Here is a 20,540-nt window from a genome sequence, read left to right as displayed (position 1 = left end):
ATGTTTCTGCTTAAGTCGTCTGCCAGAGTATTTTTCTTTCCTGGCAGGAATTGTGCTTGCAGATGAACTTGACAGGTTAGAGTGGTGTTCCACAAGGTCATGGCTTGTCTGCATAGGGGATAAGAATGAGTGCCCCCTTGCTTATGTACCACATAACTGTGGTGTTGTCGGTCTTTAATAGTTGCCCTGGATGCAGAAGGTCCTTGAAAGCTGTTAGGGCATTTTGTACAGCTAGCATCTCTTTTTGACTGATGTGAAAATGCATTTGGTCTGTGGCCCACATGCCCTGAATACATTTTCCTGCCATGTGTGCTCCCCAGGCGTAATCCGAAGCATTTGTTGTTAGTGTCTGCCTGGCTGTGGGTAGAGTGAATGGCTGTCCCTTGTTGAGGTGACATACCTGTGCCCACCATCGAAACTCCTGTTGTAGGCAGGGAATTAGTGGTATTACTGCTTCCAAACTGTGACAATGTTGAGTCCAAACACTTTTTAGGTACCATTGTTAATTTCCTCATATGCAGTCTGGCATATGGTATTAGTAGTATGCAGGATGCCATGAATCCCAAGGCCTGCAGAATTTTTCTTGCAGGGAGTTGGGTTTTTGTTGCCATCAATTGAAAGTACTGAGTCAGTTGTACTTGCTTGTCTGGCGTGAGATAAGCCATCTGGGCCGTTGTATTTAAGCTGGCACCCAGGAATATTATCTCTTGTGAGGACACTAGTTTTGACTTCTTTTCGTTTACTGTGTACCCCAGGCAAATTAGCAACCTTTTTACAAACGCCAGATGCTTTAGAAGAATGTCCTTGCTCTCTGCTTGAATAAGGCAGTCGTCCAAGTAGGGATATATTTTAATTCCTTTTTGTCTGCAAAATGCAACTACTGGTGCCAGGCACTTTGTGAAGACCCTGGGCGCAGTAGATAAGCCAAAGGGCAGTGCAGAGAATTGGTAATGCATTGAACCAGCTATGAATCTGAGGTGTCTTCTACAATTTTGTCTGATAGGGACATGCAGTTATGCCTCTTTGAGGTCCAAAGTAACAAGCCAAGCCTTCTTGCCCAGCATGGGAAGAAGCTGCTGTAGTGTCAACATTTTGAATTTCGGAACATCCAGGTAAGTATTTAGAGTAGAAAGGTCCAGTATGGGTCTCCAGGCTTTGTCCTTTCTGGGGACCAGGAAAAGTCTCGAGTAAAATCCTTGTCCTTGTTCCTGTTGTGGCACTTTTTGAATAGCTCGCTCTCATGTCCATGAGGGCTGTAAATTTGTTTTTGTGCCTCTGCCCATTGATTTTGTGGCAGGTCTGGTATTCCTTTTAGCCTTGGTAGAGTGTGAAATTGGAACCTGTAACCTTGAGACACAATATTCAGAACCCATTTGTCTTGGGTGATTATATGCCAATTTTGTGAAAAATGTGCTAGTTTTCCCCCTAAGGGAGCTGCCAAAAGGTAAGTGCTTGGCATTTGAAGGGAGAAGTCATTGGGACTGTTTCCTATAAGGTTGTGACTTGTCTTCCCCTCCTTTTGGGGTTGAAGGCACCCCACTGTCGTGATCTGTAAGAGCCTTTGGGGCGGAGATCTGCCTCTTGGGCATCTGTATCTTCCTCTTTGTGGTCTGTCTGACACTGGAAAGAACCAATTCATTAAAGGCCAATTTCTGCTAAATCGAGGTGGCTGTACCTGTAAGAAATCCTTCACTGTTTGCATAGATTTTGCCTTATCCTCCATTTTCTTTAATACCTCTTCTGCCTTAACACCAAATCAAATATCCTGCTGTAAAGGAGCATCCAAAAATTTTGCCTTAACATGATCAGGTAAACCTTGTTCTTTTAACCAAGCATGCCTTCGAATCACAGATCCTGTAACTGCTGCTCTACAAGAAGCCTCTAATGAATCAAAACCACATTGCAGAGCATGTTTTCCCACTTGTTCAGTTGGATACAATAAATCCTGCATTTCCTTATAGTCAGGATATTCTGAACTTGTAAGCATTTTCTGTTTTAACAGAGACATTAAATATTGTTGGTATTTAAGCATGTGAAACTGGTAATTTAAAGCTCTCACTGCTAAAGTTGCAGAAGTGTAAACTTTCTTCCCCCATCTGTCTAATGCTCTAGAATCCCTGACAGAGGGAACTGGATTTTTAGCTGTGGAATCCTTTACCCCCTTTGGGACCATGGGAAATAGTTTCTGGGTCAGCAACAGGGTTTTTATAAAGAAATTTGTGAGAGTCAGGGATTCTGTAGTACCTGTCTGGCTTGACTGGAGCAGGGGGCAAAGAATCAAGATTTAAACTTGATTCAGAGAACACATCATCCACAATATCTAACACTGGCGGAATATCAAGGGGCCTGTGCTGAGGCAATAAAATAAAGTCTCTGAGCCTTTTCTTGGATTCTGAGTAATCCTGGCCCTCCCAATGGAAATGCTTCCTCATGGTATGTAAAGTTTCCCCAAAAGAGTAATCCTCAGGAGGAGAGGCTGAAGGAATTGATTCTTCAGCATCAGAGTCCTCATAGGGGGGTAAAGAGTATCCCTGGTCTGAAGAGGAAGCAGAAGAAATGGAAACCTGGTCAGAAGAATCATAGCCTGTATCCTGCCTAGGCCTTTTATCAGGAGGGGGGGGTGGGAACCCCTGATCAGAGTAATTAAGTCTTCGGCCATTTTGAGCATCTGTTTTTTAGGCATGGAGGCCTGTCCAGATGAATGCTGTACTTGCTTCTTTGTCTGTAATGGAGTTTTAGACTTGGCTGTAGTTTTGATGGTAAGCTGTGAAGGTCTGAAAACACCCTCAGAAGCCGATGCCTGCTCAGCGGCTCCGGACTCATCTGAGGGGTTAAGTTTCCGTAGGCCCAACACCCTGAGTTTCCAGAGGCCTAGACATCTCCACGTGGGAGTCAGAGGCAGCCTGTGGCTCTGAGGTAGCGGGTGTCAGGGGTTGCGAAAGCGCCTCACTGAGAATCGGCGACTGGCCTAGAAGAGGCTTCATCGTCAGTTTTGGGCCTCGGATGCCTGTCATTATCCTTGTTTTTGCATTTTTTGTGTATTCCAGTCGTCGGTTTTTCTAACAGCATGGTATAATTAAGCCTTCGGCCAAAGTAATGGCGAGCAAAGTCAAACCGAAGTTTAATAGCGCGCTTGTTAAATCTAGCACAAAACCGACAACTAGTGATGTCGTGGTCTGGGCCTAGGCATGAAATACAGTAAGAATGAAAATCCTTATGAGGTATTTGCTTCCCACAAGAAATACAATTATTAACTTTATTGAAGACTTCGGTTCTGAAATTTGAATTGAAAATCTCAGAAGTCGGCCGACCGGCACTTGCGAACTGCTTTTGCTTCGGGCACCGCGCCGCAAGAAAGACTGAAGAAAATGGCATCGGCTGCATTTTATATAGCCCTGGCGCACTGACGTCAGGGAAGAAGCGACAGCAACCGACACCGGACCAAGACTTTGGAACTCTGGCCAACTGTGGGACCACCTGACGGCAGGATAACCCAAGTGTAATGACTGCAGCAGTGAAACACGATGAATATCGTACTGGTTGTCTGTCAGCGTTAATATTTTATTGTGACCTAATACCCAGCTGGATTTTACAGTGGTTTTGGATTAAACACCTATATTTTATACTGTGGAAATGGCTGTCGAGTGCTCCTTTTGGTTTATTGGTTTATCTGAGCACTTTCCTCCTGAACTTGGTGATGTCAATATTCCTATAGGCAAATGTTGAGTTGGTTGACTGATATCTCTTCATACGTGTCACTATATAAATGTAATGGGTATAAAACAGAGGTAGGTAAGTTAAAAAGAACCCTAACAGGGCATTTTTCTCTAACAGCTAGGTGAACCAGCAATGGAAATCGTTCAGACAATCAAATGATGGTGTGTCAACTGGAGGCAAAGTTCTGAGGATATCACGTCCCAAAGTCACCTTTATGCCCTAAGCTATGCAAGTACATGTCTGACTTACAGCATACCTTAAAGCAACCTAAAGGCTTTGATATACTGGCTGGATACTGCAACACTAACATGGAAGGACATCCACTGGTATAGTGGATGCCATGAAACCTAGTGCTCTTAGAAACTCTCTTTTTGATGTTGCTTGCAAAGGAAATAGGGACTGTAAGAAAGCCACTAAAGAAAGGACCTTGGGAGGAGGAAGAAAAGCTTTTATAGTAAGAGTTTGAATCCTGCAACCCAACAAAACCTGGTCCTGTGAAGGCATCACATCTGACTTCTTTAGATTTAAAGTGAAGCCTTCACTGTGAAAAAGCATTATTCTGAATTTTAAGTTATGCTGAAGAGCCTGCTGAGAATGAGCTACAATGAGGTCATCCAGGAATGGAAAAATCTGAATCCCATTAAGCTTGCAAAAGTTATGATCGGGGCTAGACATTTGGAAAATACCCTTGGGGCTGTAGAAAGACCAAATGGCAAAGCAGATAAAGAAAAGTTGTGTACAATCTTACCATAACCATAGATGTCCTTCTCTTCCATGTTGCAGTATTCTTACTGTGGGATTCTCCACCTCAGGCGACCTGAACTTCAGCTGCAACACAACAGCTTAAGCCTGGTTGCTGTTGGTGCGTGGGAGGTCACATGCAGAGCCATAAACCAAGTGCCTTAAAATGTGACATCTGCATGCACAAACCTCAAAACCAACTGCCCAGTCAGATGGTAAAGTAGGTAGAGCCAATTGGTGTCCTCCAGACCTCCGAAATGCCATGGACTGCCCAGTGGGATCAAAGTCTATGTGGTGCCTCAGGGTCTCTCTCAGACAGGTGAAAGGGAATGCAGTTGAAAAGGTGTGAGGGAAGGAATACAGCAACATGGAAGAGAAGGACATCTATGGTTATGGTAAGATTTTACACAACTATTCTATGTCCTTCTACTCCCATGTTGCAGTATTCTTACTGTGGGAGAGTACCACAGCTTAAGAAGAAGAAAGGGTGGAGGTAGAGGTAGCCGATTCTAGAAATCCCTGCAGGATTGACCTAGCGAAACCTGCTCTGGAGATATGATCCAATCCGTAGTGTCTGGTAAACGTGTGTATAGTGGACCAGGTGGCTGCCTCCAGGAATGAATGAGAACATCATTTAAGCAGGGGTAGATTTGAATGCCCTTGGTCCTGCAGTAGCCTATGGCGGGAGCTAGGCATTTGGTGAAGACCCTGAGTGCAGTGGATAAACCAAAGGGCAAGGCTGCAAACTGAAAGTGAGAACAGATCCCAGCAAAACATAAGTATTTTCTGTGAGTGAGCTGTATAGGGGATGTGGAAGTAGGCCTCCTTCAGTTCTAGAGTGGCCATGAATGCTTGGGGTGGCAGTAGTGGAAGGAGGAAAGGAGGGTCTAAAGGGATAGCATTCTGAAGGAAGGGACTTTTAGGAAGAGGTTTACAAAAGAAATCCAGGATTGGCCTCCATGGTCCGTCCTTTTTTGGTACTAGGAATAGCCTGGAGTAGAAATCTTTTCCTTCTTGTCCTGTGGGGACAGTTTCTATGGTTCCATGGTCCAGTAGATCCTGTACAAAGTGAGGAATAAGGAGTAGTTGGTTTTTTGGGGGGAATGGAATGCCCTGTTGTGTGGGCCTTTCTTTCCAAGACAGGAAATATCTCTTTTCTACTACTGCCAGAACCCAGCAATCTGAGGTGATTGTTCTCCAAAAGGGCACGCAGTGGGGGAGATGGGGAAGGCAGTCATACAGTGTTGGAACCATCTCTGTCTTGAAAGGGCTGTCTGTGGGTAGGCTGAGAAGAGACGGGCCTGGAAGAGGTTTGTCTCCTGGTTTCTTTTCTATGCCTGGAAGGAGTAGCAGTGGAGGGGGTTCTCTGGACATAGGAGGTCTTAGCTGGATAATTTCTGTAGTATTTTGGTACAGGAAATACCAGAAGGTGCTTAATGTCTTGCAGCTCCTTGCTCTTCTCCTGAAGGTTTTCAAACAGTTCAGCAGACTTTTCCAAACAGGAGGTTGTGGTCTAGTGAGGCATCTAGAATTTTAGCTTTAAAATCTTCAGGCAATGGTTGTAGCCGAAGTCATGAATATCTGCGAAGCGCAGATGCATCAGATCTAGCATTGGCCTCTGCCTCATCATAACTGCAATGATAGTAACTCCACTACTATTCTTTATCCAATTCTTCTACAATTTTCTACAATCGTTCCCCTCATATTTGCCTTAGCATCTAAATCTACCTCCTGATACCCCTTCAACCCCATACATGCATTCTCATCTCTCACACCTCATAATTTGTACTGTTCCTAAAATACTACTACTTAATACACACAGTACTACACTACTTCAAAACTGTTATTAATACCATAACAAAAAAGGGGGGGGTTACTACTTCTACTGATCTGTTTTACCTTATTTTTCTTGTCTAAGCACTATGATTTTGTATTTGCAAATTGCAATTTGTATCTTTTGTAAACCAAATTTTTGTTTATAGTATAATGTCTGTTAACTGGAGCTTTTCTCCTCGGGTCTCCACTGAAAATGTGTCTCTGGCCCAGTTGGACAAACCCAGTTAACAAATGTCAAATAAATAAAAAATAATCGAGTGCCTAGCTACCTGGGATGCCAAGGTTAATGTTGATGCTACTTCTGTCTTGTTGGGAGAGTCAGGCAGGGAGGACAGAACTATAGATGCCTGGTATACCAAGTCCAAGGTATACTAAATCATATGGGTTTGGTAGTTAATGGCTTTGAAGGCTAGGGTGGAAGAGGTATAAACCTTCTTACCCGGCCTGTCCATATTCTTGCTATCCTTGTCAGTAGATAGAAGGGACGAGGATGGGATCAGTCTTGACTACTTGTCGGGGGGCCACAGCTATCATTGCAGGGTCTGCCGGGGGGGGGGGGGGGGGCTTCACATGAAATGTGTGGTCATCAAGCCCCTTATAGAAACAAACAGGTCTCTTAGGAGCAGGTGGCTGAGAGTCAGGACATTTAGATGTTGATGCAAATGCATCTAGGTATGGAGGTATAACTGGGGGGGGTGGCAGATGAAGGAGATTCAACTTGCAGCAGCTCAAAATATCTTCTTTGAATTTCAGTCATTTGGGAAGTATTCCATTTGAAATATTCTTTCATTTTAGTAATGGTGTCTCCAAAAGTGATGTCTTCTGGAGGAGAGTCCTGTTTTATGAATTCTTCATCTGGGGAATAGTATTCCAGGGGAGAAGCTATTTATGATGAGTACGAAATAAACTCATCTAATGAGGAGGAAAAAACTTCCTCTTCTTCCTCCTGTGAAGTGGGAGGGGGACAGACGTAGCTGTGGCAGGTCTTGGGCTAAGCACTGGGATAGTGGAGGGTGAGAAGACAGAGGGCCTAAGGGCCATGAAGGCCTGCATCAAAGACTGCGTAAAAGATTGCCAGTCAGGTAGTCCTCCTGAAGAGGGAGAAAGATGTTTGCTCTTTTACTTTTTTTTCAAAGGAGTAGTCTTGGGAGAAGGCCTAGTTTCAGGGGCTTCAGCTAAGGAAGAGTATTTGGATTCCTGTATCCCATATGGGCGTCCAGTGGAGCCTGGTTTCCCCCTAGACTTCGGTAGAAACAGACGTCTGAGTAACCTCTGTGGACGTGCTGGCAGGTACTTCAGAAGCAGCTTCCTCAAAGGGCACAGATGAAGTAGATGGCTCTAGCAGATGTCTCCCAACCCCTATATCGGCGGTTGGTGGGGCATCCAACAGAGCGGCAGAGGTAGTAGGTCATGAACGCTTGGCCTTTTTTCATGGTGGTTTTACCTGGATGGCCAATTCAGGATCCATCCTAAGAATTAACTTTTTAAGTCTCTGATTTTTCCAATTATAGATTAAGGGTGGCTAGGTGCCTTCTAAGTGTTTTAGGGACGAAGGATTGGCAAATGGCACAGGAGGTATGGGGGTGTTCACAGCCTAAACAGAATACGCAACGGTCATGGGTGTCCTGACATGGAATTTGACATCTGCGTCAGCATTTACCCTGCTTAGCAGACATCGGTTAAGAACAAACAAGCATGCCAAGCTCAAGTGATAATAAATTTTAAGAATTCCCCAACGGGGGTACTTAGCTTTAGACATCTTGATAGTAGAGGAGTGATGTGATCTATCTGATGTTTGACTGCGGCAGAAAACTTCTGAGGTCTGTATGTGCAGATGTCATATTTAAGGCACCTGGTTTATGGCCCTGCGGGTGACGTCCAACAGCACCCAGGCTTAAGTTTTTGTATAGGAGCCGACATTCGGGTCGCCTGAGGCGGAGAACCCCACATTAAGAATACTGCAACATGGAACTAGAAGGACATTTGATAATGTATGTATGGAAAATAAAGAGAACCATAAAAATTTCCTGAAGGATAAATAAGAACGGAGAAGAACAACCTTCAGATCCAAATAAATCAAAGGCCTGAGGCATAAGCACAGGGAAGAAAGACAAGAGAGTCAACATTTTGAAATAGGGAACTTTCAGAAAAGTTTTTCTGAGAAAAAGTCTAGAATGGAGCTCCAGGAACTCTCCTTCCTTGGAACCAAAAAGGAGGCACTGGCTTCCTTTTGAGCTAATAAATCCTGAAGTAAAGCTGGCAAGGAGGAGGCTGTGGAATGCCGGAAAAGGGAGGAAGAACTTCCACACCATGTGGCAGATGTGAACAATGAACAGAACCCATTTATCTGTTGTGATCTTTTGTCAAAGAGGAAAGTCAGACAACCGTTGAGAAAGAGGAATCTGGCAGAGTTGAACAGGACTGTCAAATGGAAACAGGCTTGTCTTGAAAGGAAGACTTGTCCCCAAAAGTCATGGCTTGATTTTTCAGTAAAAAAAAAAACTTTTTAGATGGTCTTTTACCCTTTAAAAGTTGTTTTGGATGTTTATGCCCAAAAGGGCTTGCTTTATGAGGATAGTTCCTTTGATATTTAGGGACAGGTGAAAGAAAAATCTCTAAGGTCTTGCATGATCTTCCCCTTCTCTTGCAAACCTTTAAATGGATCTGCGATAGCAAAGCCAAACAGATTTTGGGTACCCAGAGTAGAATCTGAAAGTTTTGCCTTTACATCCTCTGGGATGGATTGAAGCCTAAGCCAGGAAAACCTTCTAATGACTGATCCAGACGCAGACACTCTAGATGAAATATCAACAGCATCACAGCAACACTTAATTGAATATCTAGCTACTTACTAAGCACAACTTAAAAACCTGACATTTTATTAACAAACTCAGGCATGTCAGCTAAAACATTTCACAGTTTGGAAAGCAGGAAAAGCACATATCTGGCTATCTGCATCTGAAATAGATGGCGCTAAAAGACAAGGTAGCAGAATTGTAAACCTTCTTGCCATATCTGTCCATGGCTCTACTATTCTTGTCAGAGGGCAACAGTTTCAAAGAAGCAAGCAGCTTAGTGGACTATTACTTGAGAGGGAAGCAGCAAAGGGGTCTGCTGAGGGATTCCCATACAGAAACGTCTGAGCCTCATGGACTTTACAGTATCTACCCAACTTTTTAGGAGATGGCTGAGACTCAGAGGCTTGAGAAACAGATGTGAAGTTATCTAATACAGCCTCAAGAACAGGAGCCACTGCAGAAGCTCTAGAGGAATCCATATGGAGATACCTGCATCTCTTCTGAACCTCAGACATTTGAGAGCTTTCCCACTTAAAATGGTCCATCATTTTAAGAATAGTACTCCCAAAGGAAAGTTTTTCCCTTGATTCTCCAGTGAAAGGAGTATCCTCCTCAGAGTCCAAAGCAAGAGGTGAGCGAATCTGAGAAGAATAAACTCCTCCCCAGAATCTAAATCATAATCATCAGTAGTTTCCCTAGTTCTTTTCAGGAAGTGGGAGTAAAAGGAATCCTTTGGGGCTTTAAAAAACCTTTGGTGAAATCTTGCCACTCCTTTTGGGGGTACTTAGCAACAGCAACAACATGCCCCATCTTCCATTTCCTTTTAACAGGGACATCTGCCCTGACAAACCTCGGAGATCCTGAACACAGACGTACCTCTATAAGGGAATTTGATATTTCTTCGCTCATTAAAATTTGTGGAATCCCCCTAGACCCTTCAGAAATTACTAGTCCTAGTTCCCCTTTCCATTCACAACTGATGATGGCCGAGTTTCAGAGGAAGTGCAAGTTGCAAGGCCCATATTGGCCTCCAACAGAGTGGCAACAGAGGAGACAAGAGTCCAAACCAAATGTTCCGCTATCACTTCATCCAACAAGACAGAGGCATCTGGACATCCAGGCAGGAAGGTTCTAAAGTCATGGTTCTGTGAACAAGGAGTTTGAGGTGCTGGTTTTCTAGCTAGATGGAGAGAGGAAAAATGGCTGTGCAGGATCTTAGGAATGAAGGCCTGGCAAACAGAACACTGCTTATGGTCATGCTACACACCTACAGAAAAAAGGCACTTATGTCAGTCCTTAAGGGAAATCCACTTCCCATACTCATTTTCCTTTCTGAATATGTGCCTACAATAAAACAAGCTGAGAGAAAAAGGAAGTCTCTTTAATGGGAGACTTAACTGTCCTAGGCTCGAGGAACTATACTTATTAAAGTTCTTCAGACCACATTCAACACGCTGTGTTTGGACTGGCAGGAAAGTAGTTCTGAGGGTTTTGCACTCGCACATCTCATGTACATTATGCTGCAGACATACGTCTGACATACAGTGCATGGAGAGGCTCAGGCTTTGGTATGCTGGCTGGATGTCTGGCTACCCTTGACAGCATATCTCTATAAGAAGGAATACTGCAACATTTATTTAAGGAAGAGCATCTGTAGATGGGTCAAACGAATGCCATGATCCACTGTGTAAAAAGCTGAAGAAATCCAGGAGGACCAGCACTGTCTAGTGCATCTTGTCTCTGGCCATAAGGAGATCATTAACTATTCTAATCAGAGCAGTTATAATGCTGTTTTGAGTACAAAAGCCCGACTGAAAAAGAACCACGAGTCCACTAGCACAGAGTTCCCTGCTGCCTGTAACCAACTTTCTCGATTATCTTAACTAAAAATGTATGATGATAGAGACTGGGTAGTATTTAAGTTATTTAGAGTATTAGTTTACGGTTTGGATAACCAAAGGCTCCTTTGAGGCAGAAGGAAATAACCCCTTCCTGAAAGATAATACAATGATCTTACACATTACTGTACCTAGTACATCAAGGCTTGCCACAACCAGTCTAGATGGACAAGGGTTCAATCAGTAAGTCGTTGGTCGCAAACTATTAACAGTGGTTGTGAACTCAACCAAATCTGGAAATTAAGAACATATCATAAAAATGATATGCTCTATGACAGAACAGAAAATTTAATGGAGGCAATCTTATCAGCAAAAAAACTCAGTAGCCGACTTGCATTCAACGAACAGTACTCTTCTGGCGGCCAAGCAAAGCTGGGCTGTAGAGCCTCTCAGCCACCCAGAAGTGTGCGACTGCTTGATTAGTCGCTGAGGGGGTTTCCTTAAAAAGATAGGGACTTTTTTTTCTGGAAATCTCAGCTTGGTAATGCCAAAGTCTGATCATATTACTTCAAAGGCCAGTCTGACACCAGCAACACTCCAACCTCTGCCAGCTCTATACATGCTATGATAAGAAAAATCAAACCAAGGTTTGTATCTGTTCATACAGACAAGACACACATGACTTGACACCAGGGAGTCCAAGACATGGCAGATGGCACTATTATACATCCCTGCAAGGGTACTAACAAAGTCAGCACAAGTGTCCAACTGAAACTGACAGAAGCACTGGAGAACATATCAGTGATCTTACCTAAATTACACACTTCTGTCAGTTCAAGATGGGAAGGAGGGTCAGATTAGACAGAACTAGCTCAAAGTGAGCAATGAAGTGATCTGACTATGAGACTGGCTCCACCACCAGGCTCGAGGAGACCAAGTCTACCAGAAAGACAGTCTGTTGTATGCCCAAATTTATGTTTTGCAGAGATAACTACCTGAGCAAACCCAATGCCCCTCAAAATACAAATGATGCTGTGGTCAAGAGACACTGGATTTGTCATCAACCCAGCTACTTAAGTCCCCCAGCACCACAATGGGCTGGTTACTCAAAACTAAAGTCGATTATGAAATCACTGAACTTTTGTAGGAATGTCCTTGCACAGCCTGGTGAGTGGTAGAAGAGGAGAAACTGATAACTTGCTCCTGCAACTAATTCATGTTCAAAGGAGACGCACACTAATGTGCACAGTGGTCACTCCAATCAAAGTTTCTACTGCGTGCCATTTATTTGCACTACCACAGTAGCCAACCCTTGTCACAAAAAAAGTTTTTGGTAAAAGGGCAATTCGTCAGAATTTCTAGAATGATCAAGGATTAAATTGTATTTGTGAATGAATGTCAGAGGTTGGTGGAAATGTTCCTCGACAGGGGTTACCCTAAAAAAACTTCTTCAAAACACAGGTTGAAGGCACTAGAGATTTGGCCTTACTTTAGGTCAGGCAACTGTTTTGGAGAAGTTCATCTTCAGACTTTACTCAACAAAGAAGTGAGAAAAATAATTTTCAAATATTGGCCGTCTAACAACAACAGGGGTATCTTGGAGGCTGTGGGCGATGGTCCAGTGTTAGTTTATAAAAAAAATAGAGGAAGAAACCTAAAGAATGTCTTTGGGAGCCAAATTCCACAGAAATCTATGTCCATGACAGGTATGGTGAAATGTGGGTGGTGTAACCAGTGCCCCTTCATTTTGGGACAAAAGACTGTTACATTGGGGCAGCTGCAAATGAAGGTTAGTTTAGATGATGTCTAACAACTGCCTCTTTACGAATACTGTGTATATTGCAATACGTGACCCCTCCCCAGTGAGGCATTTTGTGTCGGAAAGACAAAAAGGTCTCTCAAGAAGCGCATTTATGAATATAACTATGCCATGCATAGAATGAATGCAAACAATGCGCTCTACAAACAAAACTACAAACATAAAATAGGGTGCATGAGTTGTACATTTTTTTGATTTGGAGTTTTAGAGAAGGCTACATCAAACCCTATTTCATGGGAAATTGTCCTCGAGTCAAGGGAATTGTGGCAGCTTAAACTAAACTCACAGGATCCTCCTGGTTTGAACGAGAAAGTTTAAGAATGCTTGTTATAGAAACATAGAGCCACGAACATGTACAAGGCAGTATCCTAGGTCCAATATCTTAGATAATGGTGTTTAATTATGTTTTGTAGGATCTTATAGGCTTGCACGAAGATGTTTTTATAACAAATGCCTATAAATGTAGTTGCTCTGTGTATGTGTGTGTGTGTGTGTGTGGGTGTGTGTGCGGATACATATAAAGATGATAGTTTTATGTTTTGCATTTTGACTTAACGGTGCTAAAATAGGGTGTTGAGTCACTATGTATATCTATTTGTGAGATATTGATATATATATATATATATATATATATATATATATATATATATATATTTAAAGTTTTACACATGGCGTATTTATTTTTGAAACAAAGTTTGATTTAACATATGATTTTTTCTGTAGCATTCAATAACATTTAACATGCTGCATTTAATGAATTTTTTTTTTTATTATAGATTATATCTTTAAAGGGTGGCCGCGGTCGTGCAGCGGTTGGTGCTGCCACCTCACAGCAAGAGGTCTTCTGGTTCGATCCGCAGCAGGGGTGCCTTCTGTGTGGAGTCTGCATGTCCTCCCTGTGGTCGTGTGTGTTTCCTCCCACATCCCAAAGACATGCGGTAGGTGGACTGGACACACTAAATTGGCCCTAGGTGTGAGTGCGTGCCTGTGTGTGCCTTCTGTGGAAGGTTGGGTGCCGGGCTGGCAACTCGACACCATAAAACTTCACTGCCAATCATGTGCGGACAGGTGATCTGCTGTGGCGACCTCTAACTGGGAAAAGCCAAAAGAAGAAAAGGTTATATATCTTTAGGGTAACTACTGTATGATCTAATTTCCCTTGAGTGGTTAAATTTAGGGCAGTTAGAGTATTTTATTTGGTTCTGATAAAGTCCATGTTACATTTTGTGGACGAACGCGCTAAATCAAATTTTTAATAAATTTTCTTTGCACTTAACACCTGTGGTGTCCGGACATTCAGTGGCAGTTTGTTTAAGTTAGTAAAGTTGTTACGTTTTCCATCTGTCACTCGTTCTGTTTGTTTGGCAATAAATCAGAAATGATATCATGCCTGTTGCAGGTTGATTGAACATTACAGTACAGAATCCAGAGAGGGGATTGTAAATAGTGGGGTCCCTACCACCTGTCCTTGACAATTTAAAGGGATCCTGGGTATTGGCAAGAGACAAGAGTACATATAATTGCCCTTAGGGAAATGTGATCGAGCCTCACAGTCCAGAACAGATACTTTGTCCTGGGAGTCCCCCACATACTGGCCCTATAACCCTTGCAATGTTTGAGAAGAATATGAAAAATGTCTGCACAACTGGAAGACTAAGTGATAGCCTAGACATGACAAAAGGGCACAAGGACAATCATCCAACCTTCTCTCCCTCTCATTCTCTTCATTCATCAACCCCTCAAAGTACTCTTTCTATCTGCTCAACACAATCTCCTCGCTTGTAAGTATGCTTCCCTCATTATCCTTTATCACCTTTACCTGCTGCACACATTTCCTAGCTCGGTCCCTCTGCCTAGCCAATCGGTACAGGTCCTTTTATTGCTCCTTAGTGTCCAACCTTTCATACAACTCTTCATATGCCTTATCCTTAGCCTTCGCCACCTCTCTCTTTGCCATGCACCTCATCTCCTTATACTCATCTACTTTCTTCATCTCTGACAGTCCCACTTAGTCTTTGCCAACCTCTTTCTCTGTATACTCTCCTGTACTTCTTCATTCCACCACGTCTCCTTGTCGTCCTTCCTCTGTCCAGATGTCATACCAAGCACCTTTCTAGCAGTCTCCCTTACTAGCTCTGCTGTAGTTACCCAGCTATTTGGTAACTCTTCACTGCCACCCAGTGCCGGTCTTAACTCTTCCTTGAACTCCACCTCACACTTACCCTTTTTCAATTTCCACCATTTGATCCTTGGTGCTGCCCTCACACTCCTCCTCCTCTTCTTGATCACCAACGTCATCTTACAAACCACCATCCTATGCTGCTTAACTAAATGTTCCCCGGTCACCACTTTACAGTCTCCAATCTCCTTCAAACTTGTCCTCCTACATAAGATATAATCCACCTGCGTGCATCTTCCTCCACTCTTCACAGAGAATGACAAATTTAGAATGGGGACAGAGGGAAGGATGCTGAACTAGATGAAAAGACAAGATGGATCTAGTGTTATGGTAAGTAAATAATTTTCTTACTCGATGGTGTCTTTTTCATCTGATTCAGCAATTGGGACAGATTCCCAAGTTGCCAACACCCAGGTGGTTTCCAGGCAGGATATTCCTGAGAATGGTGGATCCAAAGGATGTATGGGAGCTGGATTATACATCCAAATTGTACTGTGACCCAAAGCTATAAACAGTAGACCATGTAAACTGCAGCACAAATCTCATCACTGGGAACCCTACCCATAAAGGCAATGGAGGTTGCCACCACACTGGTAGAATGAGCCTTTGATTTGTCATGGAAGAAAAAAATCCCATTGTTTCAATAACAAAGGCAATATAGTTAGAAAGACACCTGGACATTGCTACTTTAGAGACTCCTTGATCCAACTTAGCTTTTGAAAAGGCAAGAAAGAGTTGAACAGAGTTTCTGATATGCTTTGTCCTGTGCAAATAAAACCTGAGCTGATGATGAGCGTCTAGCACATGTAAGGTATATTCACCTTGGTAGACTGATAATTTAAAGGTCTGCTTCAGAAGGAAGTGAGGATTTGTTCTCAAAGATACTGTATCTTAATGAAAAAAAGATAGTGATTTGCCTAAGGCTTGCAACTCAGATATTCCTTGCGGATACAACTGCCACCAAAAACAGAATTTTCCAAGAAAGAAATTTTACATCTACAACAGAAGCAGGCTTGAAAGGAGATTTTGTCAAAGCCTGTAACATGACACCAATACCCCAAGGGTTCCATTTAAAAATACTTTAGAAATCTTTAGGGAAGCAATAAAGCCGGCTTCTGTCCCACATGAAAACTGGAAATGGCTAATTGCACAACTGAAAAATTGGATCCTTTGTAAAACAATTCTGCAAAAAAAAAAAACTAAAATTGAAGACAGAGGAGCCCAGAAAAGGTCTAAACCTCTGTAGCAAGCCCAAATAGTATTTTAAATGTTTCTGGTACTTTTTTGTGATGAGGATAAAATTTGAATAAGGGGTCGACAGCCTGACTTGCTTGGTCACCATTAAAACGGGAGAAACCACCCAATCAATTTCAGCATTTTCAGGTCTTAGTGAAGCTGACCAGATGGATGCTGTAGAAGGTCTGGACGATGGTCCAACATCAGAGACAGATATATTAGAGGAGGACATAGAAAGGGGAACCAAACCTGCCAGGGCCAAAAGGGAGCAAAGTGGATAACTTTGGCCATGCACTTCCTGGCCTTCTGAAGAAGCTTTGTTATTAGAGCGAAGGGTGGAAAGACAAAGAAGGCCCAGTGACAAATGTAGACTAAAGCATCTTAATCAGCCAGTGGGCTTCAAGAAGGTAAAGCTCTTAATCTATGTAGAACCATCTATCCTTACACTAAAGGAGGTACTAGTACAAACCACTTCAAACAAGACCATGCAGGACAGGGTTCTCTGATACAGTACTGTTTTTTCCACTCACAAAAATCTGTGACTGTAACAGCCTGCCCAAGAACAAAGTGGGATGGATACACTGAATTAATTTAAAAGTTTTTATAACCTTTATGTGCAAGCCATACCTGAAGACAGTTGCTTTTGTCTGCATTGAAAACTACTGCACAGTTTAAAAAGAAAATCAATGCTTTATAACAGAACAAAAAAAGTTAAACATGGCAATGCTACAATAAGCTAAATGAGGTACACAGTTACTTTTTTACTACAGAGGCTGTAGACTGGCCAGAACAAAATACAGTGGTATACATTTTGCTCCACCTTCAAGCAGCGGTGGTACAGCGGCAGCGTTGTTGCCTCACAGCAAGAGGTTTTCCTGTTCGATTCTCGGCTGGAGTGCCTTCAGTATGGAGTCTGCATGTCCTCCCCGCGGTAGAGTGGCCTCCGAAAGACATGCGTGCATGGGCGTGCCTTTGTTGAAGGTTGGGTGTCGGGCTGGCACCTCAGCACCATAAAAATCTACTGCCAATCATTAGCGGACCAGAGTTCTGCTGTGGCGACCCCTAACCAGTAAAAGCCGAAAAGACAAAACATTTTGCACCACCTTCGTGGAAGGACCTATCACCTGGAATACAATCTTATTTTTCATATATACCAATTCTGGCACCTGTGAATTTTTCATTTCAAAAGCGTATAAGGTCAACAGTTCCAAGTCCAAGGTATCTATCAGTCAATAAATAAATAAAATGCTTGACATCTAGGCAATGTTGAAAGCAGCAACTGTTTACATTTCTAAGAAAATAAATTACCACTACAGGTTTAAATGCACTGCATACAAAAACAAAACCTGACCTTTTGTCAAGGGCAGAGAGGATCATGATTTAACATCTGCTACTAAGTAACCTCCCATGTGATGAAAATGAAGCAAATGTCTGCATATGGAAACAAACACACGCACAAATCAAATTAATAGGAAAATAGAGAGTACATTAAAGGCTATCAGCCTGAATTTAACTGTTTCACAATTTAACTTACCTCTATCCCACAACCATAGTACAGCAATATGGCAGGTTTAAAACCCAGAGCAGTTTTACAAAAACTGGCAAAAGTCAGGTACAATCATTACATCAATGGTAAATTACATAATTCGAAGTGAGCCCAAAGTAAAAATGCTCACGGCTGTTCTTCCATGAAAATTACAGCAAGGTGAATTAAGTGGCGTTGAAACTACTAGATCATTCTACACAGACCTACATCAGGTTCTATAAAGTAGTTTATAGATATTTCAGTAAAGGCTTTACAGTAAAACTGTGCTCTGACATTTAGTTGGTGAAAACAAATTAACTACACCAGAAAAGGGACATAACTTCAGGTTTAAACTGAAGACAGGGAAAAGGAAGATGGTACCATACATACACAGCTCTGTTAGCACTAACAGTGGCACCTAGGTACCACCTACTGCTGAATCAAATGCATGTAAATGTGTAAAGAACTTTCACTAAGCAAACAAGTACTGAACCTCTTTCTTCTCTCTTCCAGGAAAGCAAGTTAAAATCAGTGTGAAAAAACTCAATACATAGACAGAGCAGGTACTCACCATTTCATCTAAGGCATACCGTAGAAGTCCATGTTCATAAAGGATGAAGAATCTCCTCTGCCATTTCTGAAAGAAAAAATAATAATGTATATAAATTAGTGGCCCTCCGTGTAAGGGAGATACTGGTTTCTTGTGCATGTGTTAACTTAAATATGATTGTGCAATATTCAAAACATTGCAGTTTGATGGGCTGCAATATATTCCATTTTTATGTAGAAATTCAGTGGGCTACTACGAATTCTAATTTATCAAGGCAATACAGAAGATGCACACATTTCTGCTAAAGTAACGTTTCACCACAATGGTTCATAAATTTGCAATTACAGAAGTCTTAAATACTGCACACAGTAATAAGCCATCTCAATATTTCACTTGAAGAGCAGAGGAGGTAGAAAACGAAGATCCACAAAGGGCACTAGTTCAACCAGCTATGCCTCTGCATGCATCTACAACTTAAAGCTGTTGCTTCATGCAACCCGAGTGGCTATCTGTGCTAACAGCTACAAATGCAGCCACTAATTTTACAGCTGTCCTTATTGTTAAGAATGAATATACAACCATTTCCATGCAACAATCACAATAGAAAGTTTATATGAGTTTCATACAAAGTCACAGGATATATTATAAATTTAGAGAACGATGAAGCACAAAATACAAAGCACACCACCAAAATATAACAGTGAACCAAAAACACTAAACAGAAAATGCTGAAGAATAAAGCATAAGCAGACTGAAAAGAAGCAATATACAGATTACAAAAATAACACAATTTTTATACAAAAATAAAATTTTTTGCAAGGGATACAGTTCTGTGCAACCCCTTGGGGAAAAGAAAATAATTGTTTTAATTGAAAAGTAATAGCGGGGCTTGCAATCTTGCTTATGTACAACTTTAGCCGAGATCTGAATTTCAAACATGAAATATACAGAGAACTCTCTGGTCTAAACATACCAAGATTAGCTGCTCTAACAAATATGCAAACTTCTAGACAGATTTCAAACTGATACTGCCCTAGTTTTCAAACACTCTATGGAATACATTAAATTAGAACAGTGCAAAATCCAAGACATGAGAGAAGACTGTACAGAGTAATGTTATCTAATACAGGGATAAAAATAAATGTTTCTGGTCAGTGAATGGAAATGTCTTTTATGCTGCAATTGGTAAGAAGACTGGGGGAGGGGAGGGGGATCTTCATCACTCAGACAATTGTAGCTTTCCTAAATGGACAATGAGCCAAACACTTGGCCAGATGTACATTTGGAAAAGATTTAAATTGCAATGTATATTTCTTTGGGAAATTGCTAAACCACACACAACCTACATACATGGAGTTATGCACTCAGTAACCCCGTTCTTCATTATAACCAGATGTGGGATTGCTGCATCTCAGGGTTGAGAGAAAATGCTCCATCCAGTGACTGCCATCATCTTGAATTTAAAGCCACTTTGCCAAGTTCAGAATTCAGACAGAATGCGCTAGAATGTTGATGAACAGGCTACTGTCAAAGTCTGAAAAGTAGATCTAATGAGGTCAATTTTTCATTCCTTCCTCGGCTGATAGGTTTGGACCAGAGACGTCTGATCCGATTCAGATGCTTGTAAAAGCTCGTGGCAATCCAAAAGTCTCAAGCTTCTCCCCTACCCACAATGCATCCTTCCCATTACCTCAGATCTCATTTGCCACCATTAGGTGAAAGACATGGTTATTTCACTCTCAAGCTTTCAACATAGACAAGTGTGATGTGTTTTAGTACCTTTTTGCTTTCTAAAATCTCTTTAAACATCTTCTATCTTTTCTACCCTTGTACTAGCGTACACTATGGTTAGTATCTCCATTTGTCTTTCTCCCTTGCCCTCTACCTTTAACTTAGCCTCTAAGAACTTCATACCATAATTTTAAAGATTTTTTTTTTACCTTACATTTGCTGTGCTTAAACTTTCTGTAGCATTTTACAGTCCGTCCTGTTATTTTTCCTGTCATGGCTGAAATGGAAAAAACTCCAGCAATGGTTTGACTGTGGAAAATGCGGCCAAAAGATATCTTTTCCTGACACCCACACTCTTGTGTCTACTGTCTATGCCCCCATCACTCAGGAGAATCATCTAAAAAGTTATCTAAATCATCGCAGCGCTCTTCTTCAGTTTCATCAAGAAACTCTGAGAAAGTATCTAATAGACCTTCAGATCCGAAAGTTTCTTCAGATCTGTCCAAGAAGAAAAAAAGTAAGTGTGGTCGGATCTCACCCCCTCGGATCAGACTAAAGAAAAGAGTACAT

General features: G+C 42.0%; 1 protein-coding gene across 9 annotated transcripts in view; it reads right to left on the bottom strand.

Annotated features, from left to right (window-relative positions):
* LOC122816469 (myosin phosphatase Rho interacting protein) overlaps positions 1 to 20,540 on the bottom strand; it is a 3,136,467-nt gene that overhangs the window by 2,675,292 nt on the left and 440,635 nt on the right. For all 9 annotated transcript variants that reach the window (XM_044089284.1, XM_044089283.1, XM_044089288.1 and 6 more), the window contains exon 3: positions 18,261 to 18,326. In XM_044089284.1, coding sequence (XP_043945219.1) covers positions 18,261 to 18,326 — 66 coding nt within the window. The remainder of the gene's footprint in view (positions 1 to 18,260; positions 18,327 to 20,540) is intronic.

Source organism: Protopterus annectens, chromosome 12.part0, assembly GCF_019279795.1.
Source record: "Protopterus annectens isolate FY-2018-M chromosome 12.part0, PAN1.0, whole genome shotgun sequence".
Classification (NCBI taxonomy): Eukaryota; Metazoa; Chordata; order Ceratodontiformes; family Protopteridae; genus Protopterus; species Protopterus annectens.
The sequence above is the reverse complement of the archived record's forward strand: the minus strand, read 5'-3'. Positions and strand labels throughout refer to the sequence as shown.